Here is a 15735-nt window from a genome sequence, read left to right as displayed (position 1 = left end):
ATATTCAAAATGCCGAGAGGGCCATTGCATATTAATTGTCGAGAGGGTCATTCATATTCATATTGCCGAGAGGACCATCATATACAATTGCCGGAGGGCCATTGCATATTCAAACTGCCGAGAGGGCCATAGCATATTCAAAATGCCGAGAGGGCCATTGCATATTAATTGTCGAGAGGGTCATTCATATTCATATTGCCGAGAGGACCATCATATACAATTGCCGAGAGGGCCATTCATATTCATATTGCCGAGAGGACCATCCTATACAAATGCCAAGAGGGCCATTGCATATTCAAATTGCCGAGAGAGTCATCATATTCAAGCTGCCGAGAAGGCCATCATATTTAGATGCCGAGAGGGACATCATATTCAAACTGCCGAGCGGGCCATTGCATATTCAATCTGCCGAGAGGGCCATTGCATATTCAATCTGCCGAGAGGGCCATCATATTAAAGCCACCGAGAGGGCCATTGCATATTCAAATTACCGAGAGGGCCATCATATTCAAACTGCCTAGAAGGCCATCATATTCAGATGCCGACATGGACATCATATTCAAACCGTCGAAAGGGCCATCATATTCAAACTGCCGAGAAAGCCATTCATATGCACATTGCCAAGAGGGCCATTGCATATCAAAACGCCGAGAGGGCTATTACATATCAAACCGCCGAGAGGGCCATTGCATATTCAGACCATCAAGAGAACTATCAACATATTACATCAGTCTATTTTACTGCTTCGATATCAAAAAAAGAGTACATTGAAGAATTATATTGAAAATATGCGATACGAGCTTTATTTGCTTTACGTTAAACTGAAAGTAGTTGACGTTAAATATTCAAGGAGAACAATTAAGTGCCAACATGGTAAATGACACTATCTCTCCATTTGAAGTATATTTTACACTAATGAATTTTATCTCAGTCTTTGTCGAGAGCATCCGAGAGCATGAATACTCAAATCAAACCACAAGCGCGGACGACATCAAAAGGGATGCAGCACAACGTGAAGTTTTTTCTTAGCAGCGAACTGGGACATAGTCCAAAGAAGAGAATCAAACTCTTAGGACGCGAGCTTGAGGAGCGACTTCCACCACAATCAAACCACACCCCTATCAAAAGGCATGTGGGCATTTCCTTGGGTTTATCAGTTCCAATTTCGCATCCGGAAAACTTTCCTCTCTCACCGGAGGCAACTTTCCAATCTGAGTGTCAATGCACCAAGAGCTTTGGAAATTATGTCCGTGTAAGTTCTTAATTATGGGTGTGAAGTGCACCACATTCATGGCTAAGAGATTGCAAGCCTCTTTTTCATACTCGACTTACTTTGTCATTTTCCAGAACCAAAGGTTATCTCACATAATAGATTTCTTTTTCAACCGATTGGGTCCAATTACAAGCAACCTGATTTCCTAAGTTGAAGGATATGTAGGTGAGCTCAATGTTGAAAACTCGGTTGTATTCCGACATTCTGTCTTAGATCTTACTCCCGAGCGTTCTGGTATCTTCATAATTCGATATCGGAATAACTTTTGAACCCTTCGATAATCATGTGTCAAATCAACCGTGTCGAACTACAATTGAACGGAATTCTCATATAGCCTCAGATATGTAGGAAACCTGATACCGAGGTTCGGCCATAATTCCTAAAGTCCGTACCAAAATTTATTTCCTATAGATGAAGATGTGGTCGGTCAAAAATTGGATTCGTCAATTTCATTTGCCTCGAATTTCTTTCATCAATCCAAGTCAAACGAGGGACAGTTGTTGACACCTAAATTTGGACCTCCATATTATAGATTAATCATCGAGCTTCTTCAATTTCAAACGATTTAAAATAATTAGTTTCACAAATTTTCAAAAAAATCAAAAATATTTTGCAAGTTTATAAATAGTCTATCATTTTTTATAATTTTTAGTTAATATATATGTTTTACACAATTATGTGTATAATTAGTATATTTTATAAAATATTTGAAAATCATCACAGAGGATTTTACATCTTAGTTAAATATCTTATTAATTTACTTTAGTCTAAGTTATAGTTATAATTTCAAGTTAATTAGTTGTAATTAAATTAATTATTTCTGCAATCGAATTAATTATTTTATGTCGTTAAGATTAGGAAGCTCGTTAATTAATTTATGAAAATTTGTCTTGTTGTAATTTTTAGTCAATTGCTTATCCTATTCTTAACCATTTAAAGGACCGAATTTTGGGCCCTTTTTCCCAATTACCAGTAGCCCACTTCTTAATTACCATTCAATATTCCTCCAGCACAATTTCCCTTTCCCAGCTGGCCCACTCTTTCTATACATCAATATAGCATACCCATTTCAATTCAAGAAATCCAATTCAATCAACAATACAATACAACATACCATACGTACATACCCAGCACCAAACGACCCCTGTACTCTTCGTTCTTCTTCCTTTTTCACGCAGAAACCGACCCCACCTCGTTCTTCCTCATTCAGACGCAACCCAGAAAATCTCAGCAAATCCAAAAATCTCATCCAACTACTCTGCAAACCCATACCCTAGCAGTCTCAACATCGATCATTTCATCCCCTTCTCCTCCTTTCGCGGAAGTCACTTTATTTCCCATCCCTTACATTGTTGCCTCGAAAAGGAACAGGTAGATTCAAAATTCAAATGGATTTTACCCCCCTAAATCTACCCTTTCATCCCTCTATAAATAGCCTCCTTAGTTTTCATTCAAGGGGGGCGGGCAGAGAAAAAAGAGTTTTGAGTTTGAGTTCTTTGGCAATAGTTATTTTACACTTAAAATTTTATATTTAACTTTCTTGTTCTAAGTTTCGAAAAGGTCCCCGCTCAAATTTCTTGGTTTGCCATTCGTATTTGGCTGTTGTGGTGGAAGAATCACTGCCCTCTCAAGCTCGCTGCTCCAAGAAAGGTAATTCCCGCTCCCTCTTACATTCTGATTCAATACAACGTTGTGTGTTCATTTTTTTATATGAGTTCTATTGTTAAGTGTAGTTAGTTCCTTGTCTTAATGTTTTATTCTTCTTTAGCGTAGCTATCCCCTGATTCCTGGACAGTGAGCATGAGTGAATATTAATAAGGCTAGCTATATCCATTTAATTTTATTTGTAATATTCTACTGTTCATTTGGTCTCAGTTTAGAGTATATTTACTGTACAGTTTTGCTTCTTCAGTGTCCTTTGGTTATTCACTTTGTTGTTTTGAATTACGGTAAAAGTTTCTTATCATGTTTACCTAATCTCGTAGTATCTACTTTCGTTCTTGCTCAACTCGAACACTATCCATATCCCTTTGTGTTTTCAGCTTGCGTTATCATGTTTGTAATTCACCTTAGTCTTGTTTTAATTTGGTTCGTATGTTCGTAGTTGGTCTTTTCCTAAATATGTGTCTTGCCTTTCACATTTAGTCTTCGAAATGGGGTTGCAAAAAATCTAATTGTTGTCTTTCTTTTAAGTGTAGCTCTGTTTTTTTTTAAATGTTAGTCATTAGTCATGAAATTTTTATTTAATATTGTAGTTGTTCTTCTTTTAGGTATCCATTTTCATGTTGATATGCTTCTTCATAATCTGAGATACGTTATAGTATCGTGTGAATCTATTTTCATGTTGGTCTAAGTTAATAGTGTGTTTTTTTTTAGCATAATATTTTCATGCTTCCTTCGATTTAGCCATCATATAGGTCTGTCTGATAAACATGAATGCTATTTGAATGTTGTTTGATATCATGATCATGCTTTTGTTTAACTTCCTTGTCAAGTCCTTTAGTTATAACTTCCATTGTTTGGTTGGAAAAATTGTTAACTTAGCTCATATTCTTATTATTCACTTACTTCCGAATATACATCGAGTCCTATGTGCTAAGGCTGTTTGAATTGATAATGCAACTGGTTCGAAATGCTACTTTCATGAACATGTTGTAGATTTTGATAAGTTGTTTTCTACTACTAATTTGCATTGGAATTTACTGTAATAGAAAAGATTAGGTCTTGTTTCACTCCTCGTCTTATAAATTGACCTCTCCTACTAAAGTAATCAGCTTGGATGCCTTATCGCAATAATATTTGTTTAAGGTAGCTGTGACATTAACTTTAATGTGTTTATTTCGAGTAAAAGGAGGTTGTTCAAGTTCAAAGTTGTGGGTTGTTTGAAGATATTCTAATTCGGGTTCTCAAATTCCATATTCATATAAGGTGTTGTTTGTTATCTTCCTTACTAGATCCCATCTTCTCCCTTAGCATTTATATTTTTAGCCAAATCACTTGTATGACTTATTAGTTAGCTAAAAAATTCTAGTTTGTCATTTTAGAATTGTTAAGAATATAGTAGTTGGGTTTCATCGCCTCAAGACACTCTTTCTTTAAGGAAATTGAATGCATTTTTGGTGCCTAATTAATGTAGTTAAGTAATACATCAATTTTGTTTGCCATTTTGTTTTTAATTGCCCGATTTTTGCTCATGTGAAGGAAATTTCAGGCATGCCATATGTTTGTTTATGGACTAATTTAGTGGCCTAGACTAGTTTAAATGTATTTATATGTTGTGCTCTTAATTGAATCTAGTAAGTCCTTGTTATTCTTCCCTGCTAGATCATCATAGTCCCATTAAGTTTATTAAAGATCATTGCAATAATTCATTTTACCATAAGTTGTGTAGTTTCATTTTAATGCCCTGTTACCAGTTTAAATATTAATTTGCATTTCCTTGCTCCTTTTACATGTGAAATTTTCTCGGAGTTCAACATAAACTCCTATCTCCTCTCCTTGCATCTCCTCGTTGGGCTAAAGGCCCAATTTTACCTCTTAACGGGTCAGCCAAAAAATCAAAGCAGTGTACAGGTTGGAGGCAAAACAAGGCTAGAAACTGGAAGAACAAGTCCCCATAAGCTGGTACAGGTTCGGAAGACAGGGAACGGGGCTCATATACGAGTTGTATACATTGATATACAATTTGTGTATACAAAAACAGAATTGAGTAAAAGCCCCAAAAATTGCAGCAAAATTGGCCCAAAAAGGAGGCCCAAATTCAATCTCTCCCTTACTCTTTAATTATTTAATTGTGATTACTTATTGTTTGTTGTTTAACTCTAAATTTAGAATTATTAATTAACTTAATTAAATTCCCCAAAAGATGAGTTATTTTCTTTGTGTTGGTTTACTTTTAATACATTTACTGTTTTTGTGTTCATCTATTTTATTAATCAAGTATATTGGTCAAAATGTAATATCTTCAATTAAGTTAAGCCTTTGGTTCTTAAAAAGAGATGTTCTTTAATGTTTTCACTTAATCACATTTATTCCTTTTAAAATTATTTTTTAAGTTAAAGTATTTTTCTCAAATAAACTTTAAAAATGTTAGTCAAAACCTTTTCAATTAATTAAAAAAAATAAAAAATATACTTACTTAGTCATTTTCTCAAAAAGGTTAGTCAATTCATTTAAAAAATGATTTTTATGCTTTAATTTATTAAATTGGTTTAAATTATTATTTCAAAAATGTATTAAATAAATTCTAATTAATATAGTTTTATTAATATTTTAATCACTTGTATTTCGAGTCAAATGTAACACTTCGGATTCCTTTCTCTAAAAATAAAATAAAATAAAATGTGGCATTTATTTAACTATTTTCTCAAAGCTAATCAAATATTGTAAATTATTATTTTTATGTTAAATCACTCTTTTCTAAAAATAGTCAAAATATATTTTTTGTCAAGTCACAGGTCAACCGCATGTTAGCGGACGCTTTGAATGCTTAAACCCTTCTCGAAGTGTAAATTGAACCGCGAACCCCCTTTGGTATTTTCAAATGATTTTTTCTGTTTAAATTTTTGAAAATTATAAGTTTTCTTAATTTCTTTAAAAAATTAAGTGATGACTCTTTTTCCTAAGTATTTTTCTCAAATTATTTTTATACTTAGAACATTTCAAAATAGTAATTTTTCTAAACATAGTAAATTACGGCATAACATCGATAACGACGTGAGAGAAGATTTTCTATATAATTACACTAATCTTCATTTCCCTCGTCAATAAGGGAGAAAATTTCTATAAAAGAAACTTAGCTTCAAATTTTTTGTTTCTCATTCACTCCAACACTTAACTATGAACTCCAATATTTCTAAATAACTATCTTTACAAGAGATACCTGGTGAAAATTTCTAGCTTTTGTCTCATATTTCAAACGATCCTATTAAAATTTAAGTTTTATGCTGTGATAATTTAAACAATTATTTGTTTCAGTCACATAAGTAAAAAGTTAATAAGCATATTTTAAGGATACACATTATTATATTAATTAGTAATATGATAAATATAGCCAAATAGAACATATTTTTAAACTACATAACACTATTAATATGATAGTGAGTATGACACAAATTCTATCAAATGTTCTTTTGACAATATTCAATTGAAGAACTTTGACATTTTCCTTTCTTCAAGTCCAATTTCAAAAGTCAGCCAGAGTAGAATCGTGAAAAGTCAAATATAGGATAACTGTGTCAAACACAAATAGTTTTATGAACAAATATAAGGATTTAATTTATATTGGGAAAATTGTATGTAATAGCAAATTATTAATTTAAACTAAATGTTATAGCCATAATTTCTTTTATTTGTAATTCGCAGCAAACATTCCATGTTTTTTGTCATCCCATTTGTATACCGAAATATACAAATGCATGATCCATTTGTATACCGAAATATACAAATGCAGGACCCATTTGTATACCAAAATATACAAATGCAGGACCCATTTGTATACCGAAATATACAAATAGACTGAAATATACAAATGCAGGACTCATTTGATACCGAAATATACAAATAGACCCAAATACATATTTTTATATATAGGTATACCGAAATATACAGATTAATAGTCATAGCAAACATAAAATTTGCTATGGAGCGCAATTATACAAACTATAGCTATAACATACACATATGATTTTTATGTTTGCTAAACCTAAAATTTACTCATTTATATTTATATTTATATATAGATGCTGTAAATAATTTTATACAGTTGCTTTTTGATAAATCAGTTATAACATAGTAATTTTGTTTGAATTTATTTTTTATACCATGTAACTGAATTTTTTCACTAGAGACATTTACAAAGAGTACTGTTAATTGTTGCTAAATATATATATATATATATATATATATATATAACGGCAACTAAGTTATTGTTATTAATTAATTGCCGCTAAAGATTATTTTGATGTAGTGTACCAATATACATACTTATTCCTGTATATAGTACGATGACGATAATAAGGAGTAATTAACTTAACTTAGACCTTTAATTTCTTCTTACTGTTTTTTAGAAACTATGCTAGTACGTAATAAAAGCGCAAACATTATTTATAGTGGAGGGGACCTCTTTAAAAAAACTAACTATTAGAGATTATTGTTATTTAATTAGTACGTGATGGCTTTAATTAAGGGACGTTTTCTGTTTGTTTTTTCAAACATATATTCCTTTTCAGTTGTCTTTGTAGAAAAATCAACTTTAGGGATTTATTAATAATCAGATTAATTGTATTTGTTTTCATGAGCAGCCCTTCGATTCTCCTGTATCTTTTGACAATATTCTATATCTACATGTTAATTAGTACTCCATTATAAAGTGATTAGCTAATTAATATAATTATAGAATCTAATAGAGCACTTAGGTATAGAGATGCATGAATCATGGCTATGATGTCGATATATTATATAGTGATTACGATCAAGAAGTTGTCATGGTGATTACGTATGTACTTAATTTGATAAGTATATATAGTTAGAGGCTTTGAAGGGTTAATTTAATATATTGAGGTGAGAAATTCGGTGGCAGAGCTAGGAGTTTGGCAAAGGAAGTCTACATTTTCTTCTCAATTGCGTTAATTAAATATATACACTCATATTAACTAACATTTAATCTATGTACATTATATAATTTTCTAGCAAATGATATGCACCAGATCACCTTCGCCTAGGTAGATCCCCATATAAGATTCTTAAAGTTAATATATAGGAATATTAGATTTGGTTGGTATACAAGTGGCTTTGTTAATTTAACATGTGTTGGTTGTACTTAAGTGAAATGAATGAGATCATGCGCACCAAGTAAGCATAATGTATTCATAGAATGAGAAGCTAGGTGGTGCATGCATTTACACATGGGGAACTAACACCGGACGGGACGGGATGAGACGGAGAAAGTTGAAGCAAGATGGTGTTGGTCTGGGATGAACCGGGCCAGGATGAATCAGGACGAGCTGATGGTCCCATCCCATTATAAAATGGAACGGGACGGGTGGGATGTGATAATTGAGATTGTGGCTTCTAATTTATTTATTTTTTAAAATCACCTATAACGAAGCTAAAAGCCTTGAAATTTATTCAAATGCATTTTTAGTGTAATATTTTGAAATGCAATTTTAACATTTGATGAGAAAAATGATATGAGACTTACCAAAACGGTTTATAGAAAAATAAAATATTAGATGATAATTGGGGCCTATTTCAAATAGAACCATTCTTTTTGAGTTATATACGTTGACAATCAAATTCTTCTTACAATATCTCGTGTAATGTTATATCATATATAAAAAAATTATTTAATACAGTTATTTACTAAAGCTATAAGCTATTTCACTAAGTTATTGTTTATATCTATTTTCCGTGAACTAGATTTTATTTTACTCTATCAAAAATTGCTTATTAAAAAATATTATAATATTTTTTTGATAAGACTAATACATTTTATTAGGATTTTATTTTATTTAATTAATTTTATGATTATATTTTGCAAATTTAAATTTGACTATTATTACTTTATATAGTTATTTAATGATAAGTAGTATTGAATTAAAATAATAAACTTATTTTGATTTGTTAAAATAAAAAAATAAAGTTAGAAAGAGAAAAAGTCAAAGGTCTATTGACTCAAGAAATTCAAATGATTTTGACGTAGTCATTAATTAGCTTTTGGGAAAATTGCCACTTTATTAGGTTTCATCATTAGTATGTGTCTCATTTTTTTTATATGCTCATGTTGGGTAAAATGATTTTATATTTAAATCATTAATTAAAAGATAATTATACGTAATATTTCTAAAAATATAATTTATGACATCCAAATTAAGGTAGATTATCTGTTAAAAATATAATTGATGACATACAAAATAAGGTAAAGGAATAAGCACACGCGTGTCTATCAATGTGCGTGCTTTCCAGAATTTAATTTTGAGTTTAGTCGTGTTTTAGTACTCCCTCCGTCCCATTTTATGTGGCAACATTTCCTTTTTGGTCAGTCCCAAAAAGAATGTCACTTTCCTTATATGGTAAGTATTTAAAGGTGCAATTCCTCTTTTACCCTTGTTGGTCCCACTTAATCTTAAAATAATACTCTAATACATTTATGAGGAAAGAGAAAAGTGAGTGTACTTTTTAAAGGGCAATTTGGTAAACATTTCAAAGTCTTCATTTATTTCTTAAACTCCGTGCCCGGTCAAATGTTGTCACATAAAATGGGACGGAGGGAGTACTAAAACACGACTAAACTCAAAATTAAATTCTGGAAAGCACGCACATTGATAGACACGCGTGTGCTTATTCCTTTACCTTATTTTGTATGTCATCAATTATATTTTTAACAGATAATCTACCTTAATTTGGATGTCATAAATTATATTTTTAGAAATATTACGTATAATTATCTTTTAATTAATGATTTAAATATAAAATCATTTTACCCAACATGAGCATATAAAAAAAATGAGACACATACTAATGATGAAACCTAATAAAGTGGCAATTTTCCCAAAAGCTAATTAATGACTACGTCAAAATCATTTGAATTTCTTGAGTCAATAGACCTTTGACTTTTTCTCTTTCTCAAAATAACCTATTCAAAGTCAAAACCAACAGAACAGTACCGTTGAAAGTCAAGATTACATTTCCTTGTTTTTTTTTTTTTTTCAGTATTGGAATCAAGAGACTCCTTCCGTTCAATTTACGTGACATCATTTGATTTATACAATAAATTATGATCTAAAATAAATTTTAGATATTTGTGTGACTATAAGTCAGACTAAAAGGAAATCTTAAAATTAAGTTATTTTTTATTATAGAAAGATAACATACTTTTTGTGATAAACTTACGAGAAAAGAAATGTTTATATTAAAAGGAAAGCATAGATTGCCCATTAATTTAACAGGTGAATAAAGTACAACTGTGTGTCTTTCTTTATTAGACATGCATATGCAAAACAACTAAAATAACTCAAAATAGGCGTAGCTACTTATTATACTCATGAGATTTGTCAGATTCCATGCCAAGAAGCTCCTCCAATAACTTATCATCCAAGTACTCAAGTTCAATAACTTCTTTGATCATTTCATTCCCATTGTGAACTGATGAACACGACGTTGATGAAGATGACATTGAATATGATGAAGAATGATGATCAGATGGATACTCATGAGGAAAATTAAGTACTGCAAAACGACCTCTCATTTCAAATGCAGCTTTATCATAAGCTCTAGCAGCTTCTTCCGCAGTAGCATAAGTTCCTAGCCATACCCTCGCTCCATTCTTATTAGTATCTCTTATCTCCGCCGCGTATTTTCCCCATGGCCTCTTTCTTACTCCTCTATATTTTACTTCTACGCATGATTCCTTCTTCTTAGGAGTATTTGAATTATCTTCATTCATATTGTTTTTATTGAATGTTTGTGGTTTGAATATATGTTACAATGTCCTATTTATACTAGACGGGAAAAAAAAAACATTCAAGAATATTAGAATCTTTAATGGGAGTATGTTTCTTTTTTCAGATGGCTATGAAAAAGTCAAACCTTAGGTCTACTATTTATTTAAAACACAACTATGATTTACTATTCAATATTAAAATATTATCTACAATAATTAATCGATTAATTAGAATCTATAGATGTTAATAGGTAGCTAGATACCAAGATGGTCCCTATAGTGATGGCCATAGGATGACGTTCTTCAAGTGTCACGTTAAATACGTATTGAGTTAATAGGGATTAATTGATTTTAATATTATTATATATACATATATATTGGAGAAAATAGAAGTATAATTAGGATATATATATATAGAGGTACAGATAGATAGATCCCCTAAATGATTCTTTAATAATGAATTTTAGCGACCATTAATTAATAGTAATAGTTTCTGTTGAATATGTATTTTTAGAGGCAGTTAACACTTTTTGTAAATGTGACAATATTGATCTAATGATAATTAACTAATGTCGATAAAAAATTTAACACACTTTATTAATGTGTAAATCTATCGTAGTTAAAAATTATTTTTGTGATGGTTTAACTTTTATCACATGTAATTGTACCTAATTGAAAAGGATATTATGAGATCATGCGATATATTACTGATGATGTAAGGCATAGTCTAAAATATGTTATTTGATTACATTAATGATGATGTAAGGCACAGTATGTATTCATAGAATGAGGAAGTCATAGATGTTACGTTAAGCTTAGATATCAATTGACGTAATATACTACTCAATGATTAAATTATTATGGTAATCGGTCCTACTCATAATATTAATTAACACTATGATCAAGCAGTAGCAAGAAGGCTTATCCGATCAGTATTAACATTATGATCCGGCAATTAACATTATTAAAGCTTATATCGACATTATTAGATCCAATGTCAACTAACTAATGTTGTCTAGTGTCAATGTCTTATGTGGTTCCTTTCCGGCCATAAAGTCATTCATGAACTCCTCATATTTGAAAGCGCGATAGAGTGCAGGACTGTCACCATTGACAAGAGCCTTTGCTGGTTCCACTACACAATCTCCAGCAGGAGAAACAAAGGTCCCTAGTGTTATTCGACCACTTTCTGAATTTGTAACTGCACGGTGTTCACAAGCTACTAGCTTATTGTTGCTGATAATCTGCATTTAAATTACGTATCACAAATATACATTGATAATATGTAGTAGTAGTGTTAATTAGAAATTTTACTTATGATGCACGAGTTAAAGTACCTGCATCTGGTAACCAATGATGACAACGAATGCATAGGGAAGTGGTTGAACACCAATCCAGTGACCATCTTTGAAAATTTGAAGTCCATAAACTTGTTGTTGAAGGAAGGTAATGATGTTGGGATCGCAATGAGGAGGCGAACCCATGGCTGAACTTGGGTCTGGACAAGGTGGGTAATAGTTAGCCCCCAGGGCTTGGTCTTTGATCATTTCCTCCCCTAATTCTACTCCCAGTCCTTCACCTATCAGCTCCACTATCGTCGTGCATAACTTCCTCACTTCAGTTGAATATGTTTCAACCAGTTCCCTATACATCGAACATGATCAACAAGGATTCATAAAACCGACCCCTAACTAGTTGTTTGGGACAATGGAAAAAAAGTACTTTGTCTCATTTCTGTACCTTATGACATGACATGTAGATTAACACTAGGAGTGAAAAATGTTTATTTTTTTCACCTTAAACTCTGTATAGAGTCAAATTCAAATACGAGACATGTTCATTATAATAACGTACCTATATCTAGCTGGATTTTCGAGCCAATGTTGTGTGTCTTCTTGAATGGGAATCACAGGTTGTATGAGAAGATCTCTCCAGTAACGAATTTCTCCATTGATATATCGATTTCCAAACACTTTACAGCTCTTATTTGAATCCTCAGAGAATAACTTATCCTTCATCTCGACAGACATATCGAATAACTCCTTGAATAAATCCATCACATCATCCATCAGTTTCTCAGATACTCCATGGTTTATGATCTATACATTCATAATTAAAGCCAGAATTAATCTTCATTAGTACTCATTCATTTAATATATAAAGGAAAAAAGTGAATTAATTAGTAATAGAAACTTTACTAACCTGAAATAAACCAAATTCTTGACTAGCTTTTAGTATTTCTTGGACTAATTCAGCATGATTAATTGTGCTTGATGATGCTTTTGCTAGATCAATTACTGGAATATTGTTACCAATTGAGACAGGTTCATTAGGCCTTTTATCAGGTGGCATTACATAATTTTCAGGCAGGGTGACAATGTTTTTAGCCCAACTTGAAACAAAGTTTGACATTTTTGCTCTGTAAGGAGTATGTTGTTATTGTACTTGGCAAACACTCTATATATAGGGGTATTGATAGCTAGTTAGAAGGTAAGTTATTTTTGGATAAAAATAACATATTATTTGGTTTGTAATTTAGAAATTCGCATAACTAATATATATGTATAAGTTATGACGGAATATGTGTATTATTTTACGTAGGATCGATAGAAGATGACATAACAATGTATACATGAATAACTAATACGCGAATAACTAGGTCATGCATAAAAAAATAGATAGATTTCCTCATTACTAATCCATGTGTTACCAATATCTGCATAACTCTAACCAGCTAAACAACCTCTAAACAATGAGGAGTTGATTTTTTTCCGAATGATCACTTAATTAATTAATAGTTATTAGTTATATCAGAAAATCACTTTTTTATACACTTCACATATAGCAAATATAAAAATCATATTTGGATGTTATAGCTATAGTTTGCATAATTGCTCTCCATAGCAAATTTTATGTTTGCTATGGAGCTTTTGATTTGTATAATTCGCTAGATACATCAAATTTTATACAAAATTGTTCAGTTTTGTATAAATTCATTTATACATTGTAATTTGTATAATAATATATGTATTTGTATAATTATAAGTGTATAGGACGAAAATATATATATTTGTATAATTATAAGTGTATAGGACAAAAATATATGTATTTGTATTTGTATAAACACTTTTCTCTCATTTTATACGAACACAAACGCATTTTATACATTTGTATACCGAATAAATAATTGCATACCGAAAATGACTAATTGTATACCAAACCAGATGGCAAAAAAATGGGATGTTTGCCGCGAATTACAAATAAAATAAATTATGGCTATAGCATTTAATTTGAATTAATAATTTGCTATCTCATACAATTTTCCAAAAATTTAAATCAATAAAAAATATGACTTTGTGAATAGAATATATTTTACTTGAGTTATCGACGTGTTCGCGCTTTGCCACTACATTAGTTTCCCATTTGAAAATTACCCTTTTGTCTCATTTATGTGGTATTATCTTTCCAATTTTTAAAGTCAAATTTGTTAATTTCGATCCTGGTTTTGAACATAAAATTTTTAACTTTTGAAAATATAAAATTACATATCTGAAAATTACATAAAACATATTATAAATCATAAGAGTAATAATTAATAATTTGATCAACATGGATTGTGGTACAGTGATATTCAAGCCCTAGATATGAAAAAAACTTGTTGGAAGCGCAACCTCATATAGCCTATAGGTCCTGCAGTGCATCCGGTGAGAAACAATAAAAAATCAATAATTTAAAATACATATAAGAATATTACAATAAAAAGAAACGTTTCATACTCAAAATCCTACCACATAAATTAAAAAGGGCAAAAAGTGGCAAATTACATATAAGATGCAAGACCAACTCTATCTAACTATTTCTGAACAAGAAATTAAAGTAGGAAAAATATAAATATAACGTAATTTCTTCAAAAACTAAAAAAAAAAGAAGCAAAAAGTGGCAAATTTACCTATATAAAGGAGCAAGACCAACTCAATCTATATTCTAGTTATTTCTGAACAAAAAATTAAAGAGAGAAAAATATAAATATAACGTAATTTCTTCTCTTGGTTAAGCACCGCAGTTACAAGTCCCTTTCCTATCTTTTAAGGTATTTCTTTTTCGAAGGAATGAAGATAATGGCAGAATAAAAGGTATTTCTTTTAAAGGTATTCCAGAAAGTCCTTTCAATTTAATTTGCAGCTTGAAATTTGTTACATAATATATAAATGGATTTTACTTATATTCAACGGAAGTTTAAATTTTTCATACAACCAATTTAATTTATCGGATACTATATATAAAAGGTTACTTGTCTTACCTTCCAGATAATTGATTCCATTTGTTCTGAGTTGTAACGATCCATTCCAGTCATTATGAGTAGGCAAATAGTGAAGGAATTTGGTCCAGAAATTTTTTCGTATAGTGACTCAAATTGTTTTGCCTAGGTGAGTCTCAGACGGAATTTGAACTAGGTGCGGTTTTGGGCTATCCGGGAATGGGTGGGGTATAATGTAGAAGCTTGGTTGATATATTCTTGTACATGTAGTCAAGACATTAAGAAACCTGTAGGGCTTCATGGAATCGAATTCGGGCTAGTAGAACTTTCAAAGTCGAATTCGGTGTGAAAATGATAGTTCAAAACATCAAGGAAAAAAGGTATGTTGTGAAAAAAATGAGATTTTCAGAAACATCTGAGACTCTGAAGTTCGCATATTCCGCTATACCGAACCTCAGACCGCTACATAAGAGTTTGCAGACCATTATAGTAGGGTAAGCCCGCTATAGCAGGCTGGGTCGCTATAACGGCAAAGGCGAAACGAGATTTAATTTTATGCAAATTAGCTCCAAACCCTCTTATTTTATTTTATTTTATTTTTCAAACCCTCTTATTTTTTGCACTTTTGTTCTTGAACTTAGGAGGGGTGATTTAGGGTTGTTTGCACTCAATTTCCAATTGAATTTATTGGTAAATATAAGATTATTACTCCCCAACCTTGTACATTGATTCTTGAGCCTTAGAATTTAAGATATTCCTCTT

The 15735-nt window shown here is 31.2% G+C and overlaps 2 protein-coding genes across 2 annotated transcripts; both read right to left on the bottom strand.

Annotated features, from left to right (window-relative positions):
• Positions 1-10209: 10209 nt before the first annotated feature.
• Positions 10210-10718, bottom strand: LOC102590663 (ethylene-responsive transcription factor ERF096-like). The gene has a single exon (XM_006351588.1). The coding sequence runs from the start codon at positions 10716-10718 to the stop codon at positions 10302-10304; it is 417 nt and encodes a 138-aa protein (XP_006351650.1). The 3' UTR covers positions 10210-10301.
• A 998-nt stretch (positions 10719-11716) lies between these two features.
• Positions 11717-13127, bottom strand: LOC107061388 (hyoscyamine 6-dioxygenase-like). Its single transcript, XM_015310562.1, has 4 exons — positions 12918-13127; positions 12570-12814; positions 12053-12359; positions 11717-11959 (listed from the first exon to the last, which is right to left on the bottom strand). Exons 1-4 carry the CDS (start codon positions 13125-13127, stop codon positions 11717-11719), a joined length of 1005 nt encoding a protein of 334 aa, XP_015166048.1.
• Positions 13128-15735: the final 2608 nt, after the last annotated feature.

Source organism: Solanum tuberosum, unplaced genomic scaffold, assembly GCF_000226075.1.
Source record: "Solanum tuberosum cultivar DM 1-3 516 R44 unplaced genomic scaffold, SolTub_3.0 scf00130, whole genome shotgun sequence".
Taxonomy (NCBI): domain Eukaryota; kingdom Viridiplantae; phylum Streptophyta; class Magnoliopsida; order Solanales; family Solanaceae; genus Solanum; species Solanum tuberosum.
This window is presented reverse-complemented; position numbering and strand designations above follow the sequence as displayed.